This window comes from Calidris pugnax, unplaced genomic scaffold (genome assembly GCF_001431845.1).
Source record: "Calidris pugnax isolate Ruff unplaced genomic scaffold, ASM143184v1 scaffold196, whole genome shotgun sequence".
NCBI classification, from domain to species: domain Eukaryota; kingdom Metazoa; phylum Chordata; class Aves; order Charadriiformes; family Scolopacidae; genus Calidris; species Calidris pugnax.
Genome location: NW_015091042.1, coordinates 2,351,090 through 2,370,793, shown reverse-complemented (window position 1 = coordinate 2,370,793; position 19,704 = coordinate 2,351,090). Strand labels below are relative to the sequence as shown.

At 35.5% G+C, this 19,704-nt stretch overlaps 1 protein-coding gene across 3 annotated transcripts in view; it reads left to right on the top strand.

The window, feature by feature from the left end:
- The window catches only part of LOC106896398 (chromosome unknown open reading frame, human C10orf11), a 687,938-nt gene that overhangs the window by 399,024 nt on the left and 269,210 nt on the right, over positions 1 to 19,704 (top strand). For all 3 annotated transcript variants that reach the window (XM_014956371.1, XM_014956372.1, XM_014956373.1), the window contains exons 4-5: positions 450 to 589; positions 11,028 to 11,154. In XM_014956371.1, the coding sequence (XP_014811857.1) occupies positions 450 to 589; positions 11,028 to 11,154 (267 nt within the window). The remainder of the gene's footprint in view (positions 1 to 449; positions 590 to 11,027; positions 11,155 to 19,704) is intronic.

Here is a 19,704-nt window from a genome sequence, read left to right as displayed (position 1 = left end):
AATGTGGGGGTTGTTTTGTTTTTTTTTTTTTTTTTTTTTTTTTTTTAAAACCTCATTTTCCAGTGGACTGAATATATTAGTGATGAATGTGCTGTGAAACTAACTGTTTGTTTCCATGCTGGAAAAGTTTCACGGCTCCAGCAATTGCTAGCCATTTTACCACACAGCATCCATCATTTTGTCAAAGTTTTAATGTTTTGTAGTGAACCACCTAGGAAAGAAAGGAGGAGAAAAGAATGACAAAACAGCCAAATTCTTTTATTCCGTGCCAAAAAACTGACTGAAGTTTATCCCTGTTTGCCCTTGGAACAATTAATGTGACATTTTCCCGAATGCCATACTAAATTTGATTGTCAGTTATTGAAATGTATGTTTAAATCAGCAATGATGCAATTCTAAATGCTTTTTTCATTAATGTCATTGAATCCTTAACCCACAACCTTTGACACATAACAGAATTAGAAAGCCTTTTGGACCATTTGGCTGAAGTTGTGCCCTCACTACAGTATCTCAGTTTGCTTGGAAACATGGCCTGCCCAAATGAACTGGTCTGCAAAGAAAAGGATGAAGATGACTACCAGAGATACAGGTTAGTGTTTTTGCTCTATTGATATAGTTTGATAAGGTATGTCAATTTTATTTTATTACCAGGAAAATATTGAACTAAAACCAACTCAGGGGCTCAAACAAACTTCTCCTCCATTCTGAAAGCATTGTGGCACATTCTGCCATGAAACACCTGGGAATTTGAGCAACTGCATTTCAGCAAGATCACTGTTGGGAATCCTACATCAAGAACTATTTCAGTGCTGTACAGCACGTGTTTGGTTTGAGCAGGTGTGCACAGGATTTTCTGAATGTGAGTGATCATACGTGCCTACTTATGGCATTTCCTTCTCTAAGGCCAACGTAAGGCAACATTCACATACACCAAGGGTGACAGTTAAGAAAAAAATAAATCCCTACATTCAGATAGCCAGCTGCATTGTCTTCTGCTAACATTTGATTATGGTGATGAGTTTCTTGTACTATAGTTATAAAGGCACTACTAAAGAACACAGAAGGACTCCTATATTGTGCTGTTTTGCTGAGAGCAGTTAGTGTTTGGATGCAAAAAACCCACCCTGAACTATGTCTCTAATGTAATTTCAATGAGCTAGATTATACAAAAGGCCATCTGGAAATTAATATGGAGACCTGATAAAATCCTGTATATACAACCGAAATGTTGCTAAAAATTACAAGGGTTATTTTTTAAAAAATAAAAATACTCATGACTGATGATGACTGTGAGTATGGATCCAAAACTTATGGAATGTCTGGTGAAGTAACATCAGTTTCATAGGTTTCTTCTTCCTTGCTCACACCTGATACAAGATTTCAGTCTTTGAGTGCTGGCGTTTTTCACGTTGGCTGGAAATGGTTGTCTGAGGCAAATTTGGGCCAAGCGGCGCTGGGTCACCAATGCTGCCGGCCCTGTAGAACCTGAGCTTTTTCTCAGCAGATGACCTGTGGTATTCAGAGTTTTATTATATAACTCTGATTTTATCTTCATGTAATCTGTGCTGTAGGAGTTAGTATAAAACAATACAAAGTGGCAGAGATGAAAAGCAGATTTATTGAGAAGTGGCGTGAATTTGATGCACCAATTCGTTGCTTATAAATGCTGTAGGTTGAAGCTGTCCTGGGTACACATATACTCTTTTCTTTGTTTCGAATTTTTAAGAAGGATTTTTAGGTTATCATTAACCTAAAGATTTTTACCTTCTAATGATTCAGCTTTTAAATCCAACCGAGCGGTAGCACTTTGGTTTTCACCAAGTAGAGCAGCCTAGGTTTAATAAAATATTTTCCTATTGCTTTCACAATAGGAAGGTATGCCTACTATCCAGCTTATGAGAGTCTAATAGTTCTGTCTCTATGTAAATTTATGTGACATTTGCACTAGAGAATTGCTTAAAAAATGAATGATATTTCTACAGTTTACTGTTTTTCACTTTAAGTATGTTTTCTGACAATATGTCTCCTATTAATCATTTAAGCAAAAGTAGTATGTTAAAGGAGCCATTCAGAAGCAAGAACCCATGGTTCATTTAGTGCTGTCTGAAGAAATTCTTTATTGATTGACATCCTCTGTGGTTATGTGATGTAATATTTATAATATGTCACACAACCATACATCAAAACAAGCATGTCTGTTGTTTCATTTCAATGCAAAAATGTTGATTTCAGAGAGGTCAAGGTAGTTTTAGGTCACATTGTGGCAAACCACTGTGTCAAAGTGTGAAGTGATTGTATTTATGCATCTGCTGTAAACTGCAACATTGCTTCCCCTCAATTTTTCAAAAACCTCAGTATATTTTTTCCTTATAAACTAGGTTAATTAAAGCTCATTTAAGAAGGAAGAATGCACTTCTAATTAGTTGAATGATTTATGGTTCTGCTGCCATAAAGAAAGCTTCCTGATCCTTTTCCATAATTATTTGTTACATTATATGAAATGTATTTGCCAGACAACATTAGACTCAAAAACCAAAAGCATACATCTATCTGTCTGTCTGTCTATCTATGGGGAATATATTCACCTACATGGTGGAAATGATTAAAAGTACTCTGCTAATTTTACTCTGAATAGCTAATTTGGAGTTTTGAATACATGTTCTCGAGCATCTTGGACACAACTTTTTTCTTCCTTCCTCCAAAATGTACAGGTTTACCTCACAGATTCAACCCAAGCAAGCTTTCCTGAGTGAGAAAGTATTTGTATTTTATCAAATGTATTGCTTCATATCTCAAAAGCAAACATTTGAAATGGCCAATTTCAAAATTTTTAATGGTTTTAAGTAACTTTTTTTAATAAGACTTTTATGTTGTTGAGAAAATTTGCATACAAATACACCAAAATATTGAAATTCAGTGAACCTGAATTATGTAAATATTTTGCTTTACCATAAACTTTAAATGGTTTGGTTTGGTTTTGTTCTGAATAGAAACTTCTTTTTGTAAATTTTTGCAGTGGCCATTGGAGCCATGGCTTCATTTTTCATTGAGCTTTAATTTCATTCCCACTGAGTTCAATTAGAGTTCAGGCTATTTAATTCCTCAACCAGAAAGAGAAAGGTCCTAGAAATCAAAGCTTTACTTAATCTTCTCATTCCAACAAACTGAAAAGATCTGTAAAAACCCCAAAATCTGAACCTTAACAAAATGCAGACAATCAAATTTTAGGAAACTCAAGGTCCAGTAATTTACTGTGATATTGGTAACAGAGATAAGAAGTAATATTAAATCTTTTAAAAATGATTGGTTTTTATGATAAATACTTGGAAAATGTATAAAACTGTGCATTTTGTCAAGAAGTTACGTTCTGATTCCTCAGATAATCCATTGGTATACACCAATTCTATCAATTTCAACACTAACACTTTTCCCAAGTTTTTAATTTAACATAGCTTTTAAAGAAAAACATTGTTATGGCTTTCTCAAATAAGTTATTTTGTTACTAAGAAACAGTAAAATTTGAGTGGTTTGGTTTTTTTTAAATGAAAAAAGAAAAATTTTTTTTTTCAATCTCCTTACCTTTCAAAGGTGTGGGAAAACAAATTGATAAAAATATTTCTATGTTTGTTATTGGAATTTTTGCTTAGGAAAAGTAAATAGAAAATTCCCTTCTGTGGTATTTTTAGAAGCAAACCTGTTTAGTTCATTTTAAAAACTCGTAGTTTGTTTTCCCCATGATTGTAAAATGGCCTTACTTTCTGTAAAAAAAAAAAACAAAAAACAAACCTATAAAACATCACACTAAAAAAAAAGCCAAACAACAACATTTTTACTTTTTTTTTTTTTTTATTTGGGAAGTGTTATTTTGTAAAGGGGTATCTTGACAGTGAGGGCAAGGGAAAGCAGCGTATCTAAAATAGAATGGTGATAGGAAAGTTTTAGAGGCTTTTGGTTCAAACAGGAGAACAGAAATGTAGGAAAATAGCTTGCAAAACAGTGTGTCCTCTAAAATAACCTATTCTACAATCTCTACTTTGAAGATTGCGTGAAAGCAAAGGTCATGACCCGGAGATCAAAGTAACAGAAGTCAACACAGTAATTGCTGGTTGCTTCTCTTGTACCCACACTTGGTCAGTCCTGTGGGTGTATTGTTTGCAGGGAAAACTTCAAACATGGTGTTACTGAACTGTGAAAAATCATCTGGGTCAGAATGTATTACAAAGCATTTGCGAATGCGGCAGGTGACCTCACCTATTTTCATTAAAGCGATATGATTGTGAAGGATGTGTGCCGTGTGTGAAGTTTTCAGTGCTTGCTCATTCTTCTTTGCTCCTTATTGACATTTCCTGGAATGATACGTTCATTAAGTGCTGTTGACATGGAAACAAGGGCAAGTGGAAACAAATGCCTGAGTTTATTTTAAATTAGCTTAAAAGTACATATACTAGATATGCTATCTTTGGCAGGGGGAGCAAATGGTGATAACCTTATGAAGTCCTCTTAAGATATAACAGCAAGAAAGGAAGTACATGTATTTTGTATGGATTAACTTTTCAAGCTAAATCAGCTATTCCCATCCCAGAGGTTCGATTCTGTGAAATGCTGCATCTTCTTAGAGCATTTTCAGTTTCCCTGCAGTTTTGTTTTGTTTTATTGTGGTTTTGTTTTGTTTAAGTGTGTTGGGTTTTTTTAAATTGAGACAGAAAGTACTTATCTTCAAAAAAAGATCTTTTTGTTCCTGTATTTGGTAGCATAAATACACAAATACATATTCAAGAAGCAATAGAAGACTAGAAAACCCTCAGTAAGTAATGAAAATAATGTTAATATACTTGGTCAATATTAGTGAACTTACTGTTGAGGCTCTTACATATTCAAGAAGCAATAGAAGACTAGAAGCCCTCAGTAAGTAATGAAAATAATGCTAATATGCTTGGTCAATATTGGTGAACTTACTGTTGAGGCTCATTTGTAGCAGGATGGACTGAAATCTGTGGTACTTCTGTATGTGTTTTTTATGTACTTAATGAGATTATTAGGGTATTCTCTTACATCTGTATAATCTATGAATCTGTGCTACTTCACTGTTCACATGAGGCCTTGTCATTTTACAGTACCTGGAAGAAAAAAACCCTGTATTTGATAGACATGAAATGATCTAATGAATTTGAATGACATGAAAACCCATACAACTTCCATCTGAGATTAGCCAGTGTAAGGATTTATGAGCAAAGGCTATTAGAATGTTTTGGTTCAGCCAAATAGGTTGAAGTTCATAATATCCCAATTTGTCCATACTAACACAGAAAGTCAAGATAATTGGTACATGTATTGAGAGATATTTTTCTAATTCATAGGGTTTTTTGCTACATTGAAGTACAGCGGAGGATGTGAGATATTAGGAGGTGGTCTGGATTTCTGAGTGGTTTGGGAGCCCCTCAGAATTCCATGGTCATCACCAAGCAGTGCCAAAGTTGCAGAGAGGCTCTGTGATCCTCTACCATACCTCCTGCCTAAATCATGCCCGCTGTTCTGGAAGATGTTGGTTTAAGTTTATGACCGGGCTTCCTTAACTCTGTATTGAGTAAATTTTGTTTCAGATGGAAATTCTGCAGCCTGTTATATGCTGTTTGGTGGGTTAATTGTGGGAGTAGGGGCTAAAATTTTTGATGGTGCAGAAGAAACAATTACAGAAGATAATTTAGTTCTGTGTCATAAACATGTTTGCTCAGTCCTTCTGATTTTTGTTTTCATCTCTCCCCATTTGAATGCTGATGTGACTTTGCCGACTTTGGGTTATTTATTTTTTCTAGTTTACAAAAACATAAGTGAGGACATAATCAGCCCTTTCAAAGTATGAAATAAGTATGTTATTTTTATGTTATACAATTGTCAAAGAAAAGAAATACAATAGCACAGAAAATAGAAGAATGAAAGTAAACACTTTCTGAAGTAAAGAACACATTGCAATTATGATATGGGTAGAGCTAGACATTTCTGCATTCTTCTGGGCAAATATTTCTCAATTTTTCAGTACCAGATGAATTCTGTGTTTAAATTATTGATTCATATAGTATGTTTTTATAAACCAGTTTTTGTAAATAAAAGTACAAAATAAAGGTCTACACAGATTCTAGTTCTTAACATTGTCTTTCTTCAAAGGTTTGGTGGAAGACTTTATTTCCTCTGAAACTCTAACGTATACAAATTTACTATATTTTTCTTGTAGTGGAAGGAGAAAAAAAAAAAAAAATCATTATTTTCCCAAGTAATTTATTGCCACTTTTAAGATTTTCTTATAGTGTGGCTTACGGGTGATACCATTATCTTTCACTATCAGGAGGCCAACCGTGTTCTACAACTTATCTGCTTTTCCAAGGGAAGTAATAAATGAATCGAGGCTCTTAGATGCTGTGATATGATGGGATTTTTTTGTTGTTTGTGTGCTCACAGCTCTAGAATAAAAATTTCCTGGAACTGTTTGACAATAGTAAGGAATAGTGTACTGAAACTCATTAAAAGTGACAGAATTTTTATGTCTGAACCTAATGACTACTGAAAAAATAGATCAGAATGAAGTTATAAAGTTACACAGTAGCTATTTAACAAAAATAAGGAATTGACATAAAAGTTATTCAGACTTTGGATCAGGACTGACAAACTTCATGCATATGTATAAAGTTACACAGTAGCTATTTAACAAAAAAAAGGAATTGACATAAAAGTTATTCAGACCTGTGTGTTTTGTATCAGGACTGACAAACTTCATGCATATGGTTGTTCCTTTCTTCCATTTGATGCTTTAAGGAACACTTACACATTGTCTTGGAACCTTTTTGCTTCACCTGTGAAACTCCCTCCTAAGATTGTGTGAACCATCACTGATTTTTCGGGGATGAGCGAATAACCCAAGGACTATGTTTTAAGTAATGACTGTTACACAGGAGAGAACTAGAAGCAGACACAGAATATACCTGTAAGGTAACTGGGAGATCTTAGTTTCCATGTTTGTAAAATAGAGTTAAGATGACAAGTCTGTGACTCGTCAGAGGCTGTAGAGTAAGTCAGTATCAGAGACAGTATTTCTTTGTATGAAAAATAGAGTCGAGTATTGTTTAATAAATAGCAATAGCTGATCTCAAAGCTGTCTTTGTTCTGTCCCTTTCTGAACTCCAACATGTTTCTTCAAAGGAAGGCTTTTCCCCATTGAGCTGTTGCCAATGTCAATAGCAGCTGAATCCCAAACTCACCACATTCCTTTGCAAATGCCCCCTCAAACCTGTCCCTCTTTTCCAATATCTTGACAGGTCTTTGTAAAACCTGTTAAAATAATACTAATCATGTGCAATGCTTATAAAATTGATAAATGAATTGTTAATCTTTATTGTCATTTTCACTTAACTAAGACTGAAATAACATGAAATGTGATATTCTCTGGTCTTTTTCCATCTCTGAGTGTTCCTGTTTGTGTGTGATGCATATCTGTTATTAGCTGACTTTCACGGGACTCTTGGCACTGGGAGTCAAGGGGGAAAGATGATTCTGAACAAAAGAAGATGCAACTTTGCTTACATAGTTCGTTTCCTTAATCCATCATGAATTAGAAGATCAGTTTACAGGCAGTGATAAATGGATCTCTAAGCACCTTCGTGGTGTCTCTGTTTTTTTTCTCTCTCTGGACCCGACCTTTAATCCTCATCACTGAAGATAATAACCTTTTTTCACACCACTGCAAAGATGTTAAAACCCAGTAACAGCACTCTCAGAGCACATGGAGCAGTGTTGTTTCAAAATGATTAAAATAAAAAAAAGGGGGGTGGGGGACGGGGTGCAAGGAGACCCTGGCCCTCAATTTCTAATCTAAAATAAACCTTTCTAAATTTACAATGTAAAATCTAGATGCATCTTTCTTCATTAAATAGCATTCTCTTAACTAGTGATTTTACAAGTCTAAAACAGGTGCAATGTGTCATGCAATTTATGGATCCTAGTACCTGCCATAAAGTATTTTATGATGGCTACATTCTGTGTTATTAGTAGCTGTCTTTTTCTGCAGCCATTGGTGTTTGATAATAGTCTTAAAACACCCAAAATTACTTACCTGCAAGCAACATTCCAGATAGTCCCTGTTGACAGTTTGAATAAGTTTAGTGCCCTTTTGTTGTACTTTACCTTCAAAACAAACTGATTGAACCATCAATAGCTCCTGAAAGCTGACAGAGGCATGTCATCTGGGCTAACCCTCTGATAGTAGGTTATCTGTGGGAGTTAACCTCCCTGCATTGTTAACTGAAATGTTTTATGTACTATGCAACTTTAGGATACTGCTGTGATAACCTTAGTAACTAAGTCATACATCACAGTAAAGAGATTTTGTGCAACAAATAACCCTGGATTAAATTTACAAGGGTTGAATTGATATTGTAAAGTGTTCATTCCAGGGCTTTGGTAATCCTTTCCTGTATTTTTTATGGCAAACTTGTGTTACATATAGATTGAAACTGCATCTTCATATTTCTAGCTAAAATATATCCAGGAAGACCAATGCTTTCCTTCAGCCATTTAATAAAATAGTATCGTATTATTTTCATATAATTTAGATTGTTTTTATTCCACATTTAGCAAAAGGAATATGAATAAATGGGATTGTGGTTTGAATCACCTTTTAAAAGAATTAATCACTGATATACCTTTGTTCTACTGGTGGAATAACCTTTAACTTTATATTTGCTCTTTTTAAGGAGTGCAAGTTAAAAAAACCCAGAAACCACCACCAACAAACAACCCCCAAAAAACAAAAAACCATGACAAAAAATCAACCCCAAACCTGTGATTTGTAGTGTAGTTTGCTGTTTAGTTTACGTGGGTAGGGCTTTTTGGTTTTGTTTTTGGAATTGGCAAGTACTGGTGCTCATTCTGTTTTTTGAAGTGCAGTCAGAATGACTTAAAAATACAAAAATACATTTGTATCAAGGAATGCTATTATAATTTTAAGCTCTTTTGAAATGATTGAGAGACTGACATTAGGGCTGTGATCCAAAGTCAGCATAGATGACAGTGCTGTCTTAGTCTGTTGTCATTTTTGTTGCAGCCTGCTTTTCAATGGCATATTTCATTCCATCATTAAACATTTGCTGATTTTCTAATACCGATGTTTTCTTCACCTGAATATTCATCTTTTCTCACCCTACACTTAGTGGGTGTCTTTACTCGTTTTTAGCTTCACTCTTCTTCACTCTTGACATATTGTTTCCTTCTGTACATGTCTTCATCTGAAAGAATCTGTTGTCATCGGAGCTTTTCTGCCAGTAATGCAAGATGGATAGCTTCTCCTCCACTGAAAGATAAGGGCCAGCAAAATGCCAGGGAGGACTGGAAGGGCAGCCAGGAAAGCTGGGAGGAGTCTAGGAGTGAGAATGTGTCAGTCTCGTAGATCTGTAGCTGTTGTTTAATAAATGGTCCTTGGACAAGTTCTGTTTTGTAAAGTGACTCTCCCTTTTTCGTCTTGTAATATCATTGAAAGTAATGGATTGAAGAATCACAATTAAATTGTCTGAGCTTTTCAGTACTGAGCATTTTCAGTTCACTTATTAACAATTTATGAAGCTGCTGCCTCAGAGGAAAGGTGTACCTGACGAAAAGGTTCATTTGCAGCATTAAATTTTTCTTGGTTGTAGAAGGGGAGTCTTACAGTCTTCTACACATTTTTATCTGGTCTTGAGAACAGTATGATAAGATAACTCCTACCTTTTAAAACACGTTTTTTGTGTGGTGTTCTTTTTCAAAATGTTATGTAGAGTTTTCTCCTACTTTGATTTCTTCCTCCCAGTGCCAGAAGGGACTGGTATGATTAGGAGGGTCTCTGACTGACTGGAGTTCTATGCAAAGCAGCCGGGCATGGGGAAACATTATCAATCACCTTCCTACCCCCTGCCAGGAAAAGTCTGGCAATTCCCTCGCTTTGCAATGTCTGCTTCACATTTGGTTGACTAAATGTAAATAACATGTACTTGAGGTGGTTGGATATTTTGATTTGCCATGGTTGTGTGCCTTACTTTGTTTCTGATCTGCCATGTTCTCTCCTTCTGCAAGCAAGGAGCCAATGGTATTTTTTGAGGCTAAAAAGCTGCTGTACTTTGAATAAAAAGGATAAACAGAATATAGTACGGATGGATCCTAACAAGAACTTTGAATTCTTAAAATATTTTTAATAAAAGCAGCCTGTCCCTGTGTGCTTCTGCATTTAATCCTGGGATCCATATGCCATAAGGACACCTTCTCTCTTTAGCAGGACCAAATTGGAATTCTCCTTCCAAATGATGTCTGTATCAAAATGTCACCCTGGAAGGCAGAGATCAGGAGTGACTCTCAGTGCTTTCTCTTGACAAATTCTTTTTTTTTTTTAACTTCAGAGTTTTGAACACTGACATACACTCCTTTCAAGACAAAGGATGGTGTTTTGGATGTATGGTAGAAGACAAATTGTACTCCTCCCTGATTTGCTGTTCATGTGTCTCTGGTGTTGCTGATCATTGTGGCTTTTGGAAAGTATAACAAAAATCTGAAGAGGTGTTGGCAAATGAATGTTTGCTGAGGATTCTTTCAGAGAAGATAGCTGGCACTTTCCCATGTCTCAGATTGGTTCTCCCCTGCAATGTGGGATGGAGTCTTTGGATTCACTCAAAAGTCCTTTTTCCAAACTGGCAATTCAAAATGATTCCAAATTAATTCTATTTCTGAGTATACCTTATACATCACTAATACATACATGCCCATGGTGACAATTTTAATATCTGTTTGATCCACACGGTATTAAATTGTTATGGGCAGCTTACAGTAAGCTTCATTAGAGAGAGTAAAATAAGTATAATAACTTTTTACATAAGCTATGTTGCACGAAAAAGATGAACAGAGAGAGGAAACAAAGGCTGTTGTTGTTTATTGCCGTTATTTTTTAGTCGTTTAGTCTGTGAGTATATCTTTGCTTATTACTGGATTTTAACTGTGTGTGTTTTGCTCTCTGTCAGATATTTTGTCCTGCACAAATTGACAAACCTGAAATTTCTGGATACTCGGAAGGTAACAAGGAGGGAGAGAGAGGAAGCCTTGGTAAGAGGTGCCTTCATGAAAGTGGTAAAGCCCAAGGATGCCAAGGTAGGAGAATAAATGGAAGAAGTAACAAAAATGTGATTCATTAACACTGTTTTAAAATAACTCCAAAAGATTTGCTGCTTCTTTTGCTACAGTAGCAGACAAAACCTTTCAAATGAAAGGACTGGTAAATGTGGTCAGGTGAGGGACAAAAGCCTTAGCAATTTTTCTGTGGTTTAATATCAAACTTTACTGTTACATTTAATGGACTGTGGTTATGTTATCAAATTTCTGGTTTCCAACCTCTGTTTCACATAACAAAGTAACTAATGTGTGTCATTGAGCTTAAAAGAATATTTTTACCCTGTCTAAAGATATGCAACAACTGTGTGATATGCTTTTGTGAAAGAATGCAATTTTTTCTGACAAGTTGTCCCCTGCCTTGCATGTTAAAACACAAATGTCTATGGCAGAGCTCACACCTATGGTGTTTATTGGCTTTTAGTGGACCAGCTGATTCTAATTTTGGATGATGTTACTTAATGTGGTGTCCTGCTTATAAACATCGACAATATCAGAGAGACAGTTTCAATAACCTGAGCTTCTGATACCACCTGCATCAACTCTGGGCACACCGCAGTATGCAAACTGAATGCAAATGTGAATTCTCCCCTTTCCCTTCTTTTCCCATTGTTGATCAATACACAGTAAGAGCAATCTGAGCTTCAGAGTGTTTCAGTGCTGCAGATCTTTCGTAAAACTCCACTCAAGTTTTCTGTTTTCTGTTTGCTGTTTTGTTTTCTAAAATATACCATCAATATTTTATTGCGGATTTCCAATAATGCTGAATAATAATGTAGCAGTTATGGAAATGCAGTGTTTGGTGGCATAACAGTGTTGCTAGATAAATGCATTATCATAAGTACAATTGCAGTGCATAACAAATTATTTCAGACTGATTAATTTATAACTACTAAAATGTTAACTGTTCTGATACAAGCATAGCTTTGATATATTGTTTACTACTGCCTTTGGTTATTTCAGCTTCATATATGTATTAAATGAAATAATTTATTTCTAAGCTGTTGTTGATATCTTATTCACAGCAAACGATCTCTGTTGAATCTGGCCAAATTCAACAGCTGAAATGTGTTAGATATAACACATTGTCTTATTTTATAATTCTTCTTATTTAATCAGATTTTGGATCTGGTGAAGCATTTTTAAAATTTTATTAGCAATTAGATTTTTTTATTTAGAAGTCTGCTTTTTGAATTTTAACCAACATAAGGAAAAAAGTGTCTGTTTTTTAAATTTGAATTTCCTTTTCTGGATGAAACCTCTTTTTAAGTCAATAGCTAAGGGTAAATTACTTCACAAGTATAGTGATAACATCTTTATCTTTTATACATGTAATTGAACCTTTTGTATAGTTTTGAATTATTTACCCACTGTCTTATGATAAAACAGACATTTATTTCAGCAAATTTGCAGAAGGCTCAAATTTACTGTTGTTATTGCCGTACTAAAGGGGTTTTTTTTTCTTCTTTATAAACGGTTTGATACAAATTGCTGATGGTAAAATCATTGTAAATGCTTTTCATGGCATGAATTAATGCTTCTTAAGGTGCTGCAAAATTACCCTCATCATACAATATTATATACATATTACAGAAGTGGCTAATTTAAAATATTAAATTGGATGCAGAACAGATATTATAAACCTCTTAAAATTGTTTTGAATTTGTGCTTGTTTCCTAGGATATTCACGCTTACAGTAGGCATGCATGCAAACTCTTTTTACATCTGAGAACACTCTCTGCATATATGTTTTCAGATGTAGATACGTGTGTATATAGCTATCTATAGCTGTAGTCCAAGACCATAACAAGCAGCATTCCTCTATATATCACAAAGATCATGGGCACAATAACTATACTTTTAAATTCTATCATATGTTATGTATTGAATAAGCATGGTTTTTTTAATTCTTCAGCCCTCAGGTTTCTTGAATCTTGTGCTGTCTGTTTGTTAGTTCCCCTCCCATATAGTTGTTGAGATTTTTGACCAGCTTCAGGCAAATTTAACCAACGGCTAGTGGTAATATAGCCTAAGCTTTCTGAAACTAGTTAGAGGAGGATACACCTTGAACCAAGCTAAGAGGAAGACTGAACCACACCCAGAAATGATCATCAGAAAAACTCCTTAAGATGTTGACCTAGTGATATAAGACCCTGATGACAGTGAACTTCCTAAGAATGTTTTTGTCCGTGCCCCTAAGGCAGTAGCCACTGTGTCAGCCTGTGCTCTCCTGGCTGACAGGAGTTGGAGTGATTAGTATTTATATTGGTGGGTGCCAAATGGAAATGTTGTACTGCCAGACGTAGTAACAACAGTGAGCCTATCAGACTTGTTTTTTCAGAAAAAAACCCACCAAACCCCCAAATCCTAAGTTAGGTGTGTTTTTTTCCCCATTATGATAAGCAGGAGATGGTATGGCTTATTCAGCATAAAAAGCAGACTGATGATCTAAAGAGGCTGTGATGTGGGGAGTTGTTTTCATTTTAGTCTTGACATGAAATACTTGGGAGAGCAAAATACCCCACCAAGAAAAAATACACAAAATGAGAATAAAAGCAAGAAATTTCCATCTGACTAGCTTGTGTTTACTCAAATGCAAAAGTATCTAGCAATCACCAGTCATCACTAAGTCATAAATATTTTATTTTGTATAAATTTTTTTACTTTCATTTTTCTCTATTTTTTCATTTTTTTAACAGAACACTGCACTTTCTTGTGCTTTGCTTCATTTCATCCTTTGTTTAAAATGCATCTGTTTGTGATGTGACTGTCTTATGGAAAGATGCAGTCATTTATTAGAAAACAGTTTAATGTTAGAATGCAGTGTTCCATCTCGCTATGTGTGAGATAAACTTCATTATTCTGTGATGTTTATGTTTTCTTTTGTCAAAATATTGAACATTGTATCATGCCTGATTTTAATAAAGATTGGGTAAGCCTGGCTGGATAAGAGGCATTGAGCCAGATGAGGAAGCCTCATTTAATGACCAGAGCATGACCTCATTTCACTGGCATAAGTGTAGATCAAAGTGGAAGATGCCTGTCCAGTGTGAAGTGTGTTTCTGGGCATGACAGCACTTCACATCAGAAAGACAGCTCAAGAATACGACAGTCAAAATTGCTTAATTATGTCCCAGCTTTGTAATTATTCATCCCTGCTTCTACAAAGAGTACAGTTGTCATTTCTTGACATAATTATTTAAAACTGTACCCTTCTTTGGTTTATAGGTGTATGAATTGTGCTTCCAACTGTTTCATCTTTAAAACTTAGAGATGAAAACCAGAATGTGATTTGAGAATACATTTTAAGACTCCATATTTTTATTTTGCTTGTGATATAAACAAAAAGAAATTATGATGTATCAAAGCATATCATAATTTCATATTTTAAAGGCCTATATTCATGATCATTTAATCTAGATGATAAAATGTGGATATATCCATCATATCTAAAGTGTGTTGCTATGAATACACACTGTAGTAGGTCTCTTTAAATATAAATTTTATTGTTTAATACTGGGTCAATGCACTTGCTTTTATAAAATACATATATTTCCCAGTATTTTACAATCCCTCTGACAAAAACTGTATTTTAACATACTGCATTTTTAAGGTTAACATTTTTATCAGTTTTATTTATACTGGAAAATGCAAGGAGTGTGCATTTAGTCACATGTAGCAGTATTGCAGCTTATGGGACCAAATCATCAGCAGGTACACATGGGTTGATTTCCAAGTCACTGACTTAATATTATGTGGAGCTATTCTGCTTTCTTGCAAGTTTAGCAAGCATCTTGTCCAGTGGGTATAAAGGAAACTGTACAACAAAAGATGGCAGTATAGGTGTTTTGGAATACGTTGTTATAATTATAAAACCTGACATAGCATTTGTTCTCTGAGGAACTAAGATGGAGTCACTTAAGCCGAAAGGCAAGTCTAACATCTGTGTTTCATGTAATGGGTGTATGTGATTATTGCTCACACTCTTACTTGGAGGGTAGAGTACGATTATGTTATGATGATAGGAAAAGGAAATATTTAGGGAGTACAGCTTAAGAAACAAGGTGAGCTAAAATTTACAGTGTTACTTTCAGAACCATTGTGTCAATGAACTGCTAACTGGCAAGATACCTTTTTGAAACAGCTTCTACATAATAAAGTTTCCTATCGTCTAGATGTCAAGATTTCATGTACTAAACCAGAACAATGTCACAAATTTAAGACTCCTACCTAGACTGTGATGCAGCAAATAACATTGACTTCAAAGACATTCTAACAGTCATGATACTACTTGCCCCAATGAAGGATCCATTTTACTATTTGGACAGTTTAAGTATTTTAAACAAGAGTTCATAACATAATTGGCTCATAAAGCCCTAATGACTCATCAAAATTAGGAATTAAAAATAATTGAAAAAAAGCACCAGATTTTATATTTCTATGTATGAACACTTAGGTGGTTAAAAGTGTTCATTGCTGAGTAGGATCTGCCGGATACAAGAGGGGTACTTGCTAGAACTAAGCTGACAGAGCTAAGTTCAGTCATTTAAAATTTTTCATTTTTAAAGTCCCATTGTATCAAAGAAATGCCATGATCCAAAAGAAATGTAAGCTAACATACCTATATAAAAATTTTATGAAATAACTGTGTGTGAATAACACTTGCATATCTTTTTCTAAAACTGGTGCATGACGTCTTGACCTAAGCCTTTCTTTGGCCCACTGTCTTTGCGTATGATCAATAACAGAGCAGTGTTGCACTTGCTACATAGCATTTTATTCTAGTGAGAAACCTAACAATAAAATTAATCTGGCTGTGAATCTGTGCATCGTGTGAGGAAGCTCTTGCTCCTGGAAAAGGTGGGATTAAGAACAGGGTCTAGAGCAATCTGCTAAAGCCAGTAGGTAAGAGTTGCCTTCGAAGTGCCTGCAAGGGCATTTGCCTTAAAGCAAACTGAGAGGCAGCTTTAGGAAAAAGCAGCAACAGAGGGAAGAAAAGGGTCAGTATCCAAAGAGGAAGCAAAGACAGTTGAGATAGTAAAGCTGAAGATGGGAGTCTGAGTTACGAAGAGCTTGGGAAGTAAGAAGCTTGTATGCAGTACTTTAACCTGCCACCTAAGACATTTAAAGGGAGTGGATTGAGGTTTTTTTCTGTGTTCTGTGTCTTCACGTATGAGAAGTCACATGATTAGAGAGGAAGAACCTCAGTCAGCAAATCTGAGGAAAACAATGAATTTGAACAGCGGGGACAGAGCTGCAAGCACGCAGCTGCTGAAATAGAAAAGGAATGTATTCCCTGTGCTTAGCCTGCTGTAATTCCAGCTGTCGAGAAGGAAGAATAGACACGTGTGGGTCATATGTGTGTCAGAGTAGGGGGAAAGACTCTTCTTCATTGTTTGTTCTTGTGGTGATAATTCCTGAGAAAAGAATATATATTTAGTTCTTTGGGAAGGTACTATGTGAACTACATTTCAGTATCTAATTGCTATTGAGGATACAGAAGGTGATGTCCCTTTCCTAAAATTATTCCTTTAAAAAAAGTATATGGTTGTCATGAAGCCAGTGTCCTTTTAGCCATTAGTGATCCCAGTGCACTTTTCACATAGGAAGGGGTGCTACTCCTGAAGCCCTGGCCTCATTCCAATTCAGGTAATTACATTCTGCCTCCATGGATTTCTCTGCAGTCTCAATTTACTAAGGCATTCTTCTCCACCTTCTGCCCTAAACTGTTATGGAGTGTTGCAGTGTGCTAGTTAACCAGCTGCTACTTTGCACCTGAAAGGTGTCTGTCTTTCAGTAGTAGTGAGCAAATTGATCCCTTTGTAAGACTTATTTAATATTTGTAAAGCACTTGGACGTTCTCTGATGAATGGCAATAAGCACTGTATATCATTAACACATCCGTTTAATTGAAGAAGCTAGCATGACAACTTGTTTATTACCGCTGTTGGGATTTTTTATTATTTTTATTTTTTTTTTTTTTTTGTATTTGTGGGTTCAGAACTATGGAAACTTCAATTATTAGATGCTGCAAGCATATGGTCTGGCTTTTGTCTTGTGATCAACCTATTCAGTCTACTTAACAAAATGCCATACAGCAGAATGCAATGCTGTGATAACAGACAGTAGGGCAAGAATCATGATTGGTTTAAATTCCCAATGGATCAATATGGCTAGAATTGTATCCTGTAAGTTTTGTTTCTCTTTCTTTTGGAAATGGAAACGCTGCTGTATACAGTCAGAGCTCACTGCACTCTTCTGTAGTTCTTCTTTTCAGAAAAGCTGATGCAATCGATCTCATTATCAGGTAACACCACTGTTAGGAATAGGAATTGTTCATATGTTGCATTTTGTAAAAAAAAAAAAAGGATACTGTATTTAATATGGCATTGACAAAACTCTGAGCCAGCTTATATCTATCCATTTGTTCCTGTGAGTGATTCTTTTTTTTTCTGTTGTTCCTGGACTTTGAAGCACTGTACATCTCATGTATTCTCAAACATATTGATGAACCATTCCCATTGAAACAGTAGTAGTCTTAAGTGTGATGTTTAGAATATTTTAATTCCTAGCCATGAAACAAAGGTCCAGTTATAAAATATTATTTTTTTTCTGAAAGCTGTTTGCCACAGCAAGATTTCTGAGAGAGAAAATCAGTGGCAAACTACCACTACCAAAGGGTCTACTTGTAATTTTGTAAACGTGAAGCAGCTGGTTCAAAAGTTGGAAAGAACTGTCATGGCTGAGTGTATATTTTTGCTTATTTTGACTATGATTGCACGTCGTATAGTTTTCACAGCAAGCTTTGCAGTATATGTATGTGCATGCTCTGGTAAGACCTGGCTTCACTGTTTCACTGACCCATCAAAAGGTCACCAGATGCTGAAGATAGACGTGGTCACAAGGACCACTGCAAATGAAGACAAAAATGATTTGTTGTGTGATCTTCTCAGTAGCGTATCTTGCAGTAAGGGACAATGTGCTATCAGGAAGATCACTATGTAAACAGAGTTGTATTTTACGTTAACTTAACCAAGACCATTGGCATCCTCTCTGTCGGATGTTATACTGAATGGTTTTTAGAAAGATGATTCTCACATACAAAGCAATTGTGTGAACTTTTCACAAATTGTGAAAATTCACACAAATTGTGTGAACTTTTAAATAATTTTTTAATGTCATGCTCTCACAACTATGACTTGTTCTTTCACACCAACCTATGTAGCACATAGTTTTTCTTTGTTGGTGTTTTGAAGAAGGAAAAAAGAGCCAAGGGTTTATAGAGTTTAGATTTATTTAATTGGTCATCCATCTTCAATTTAACATCTATGAAATGAATAATTGCAAGTCACTTTATACGGATTATAATAGTTGTCATTACATCACTGTGTACTCTTCTGTTTTTCAGTAGTCTCTTCTGTTGTTGGTAAATCCTAGGATCTAAATTACTGAACGCTTCCCCCAGGGTTTTCAGGGTATTTTTTCTGTATTTCATGGTACTTTTCTACGTCCCTGCTGTAAATTTCCTCCTTATTTCTTCCATTCTTCCCCTCTCCTGGATTCTTAGGGATCATGGAAGCTGAACGGAAACTATTTGGAGCGTTTTACCGGATCTTTGTGATTCAAATGACTGTGTTTTTTTTATTTCTTTTCTGTCTTGAAGTACTACTTCCCTTCATTAATGTAAATTTTTCAAGAAACTTTCTCTTATGATGTAGTTGACAACTTTGTTGTAGTGAAGTTTCTGTATCTAGACCAAAGAAGTAGATAAACAAATAAGAACTAGGGTGCCTTCAACATGTCATACTCTGCAAATTGTTATTCCCCTAGTATTCTTTGGTCTTGCTTGCCACTAGCAAAATGTTTTTGGTTGAACAATGATATTTTAAATTATGTCTGTGATAATTATGTTGTCCCCAAGTCTAGAGAAGTGGATTGTATCTTCCATGCGTTTCCTTTTGACATCAGTGGGATTGTGGTCAAAAAGAACAGTCTATGGCAATCTGCGGGTCCCAAATTCCGGGGTGAAGACTAAATTATATCGGGGGATGAAAGGCCATGCCTTCGTCATATAAAATGTGGTGCAAGCACATCATTTAGCATCTAATTGTGAAATGAATGCTAGATGCTTTTAGTGCTGCCATAGTCAAATTAGATGGATGGAAGGAGAGGACAGCGACAAAAGGGGAGGTAAAATGAATGCACCCGGTGTTGGCTAATATTTCTAATCACTTCAGAAACAATGAAAGTATCTAAAAATAGCAGTCTATTTCAGATACCCTAAAGTATACAGCAGGTCCTTGTAGGGATGGCAGAGAAGTATCTATGGAAGATTCAAGCTTTTCTGGAGCCACGATGGGAGGCTGGGCCTAGATACTGTAGGGTAACTAAAATGGCAGTAGAAGCTTGTGTTTAAGCAGCTGAATCCTGACTTTCCTGTTACACTAAAAGAGACACCGTGTGCTGCAAAATACTGACAGGTCAAGAACACCAGAACATTATAATAATAATCCTTCCCCTGCACTAACGCCA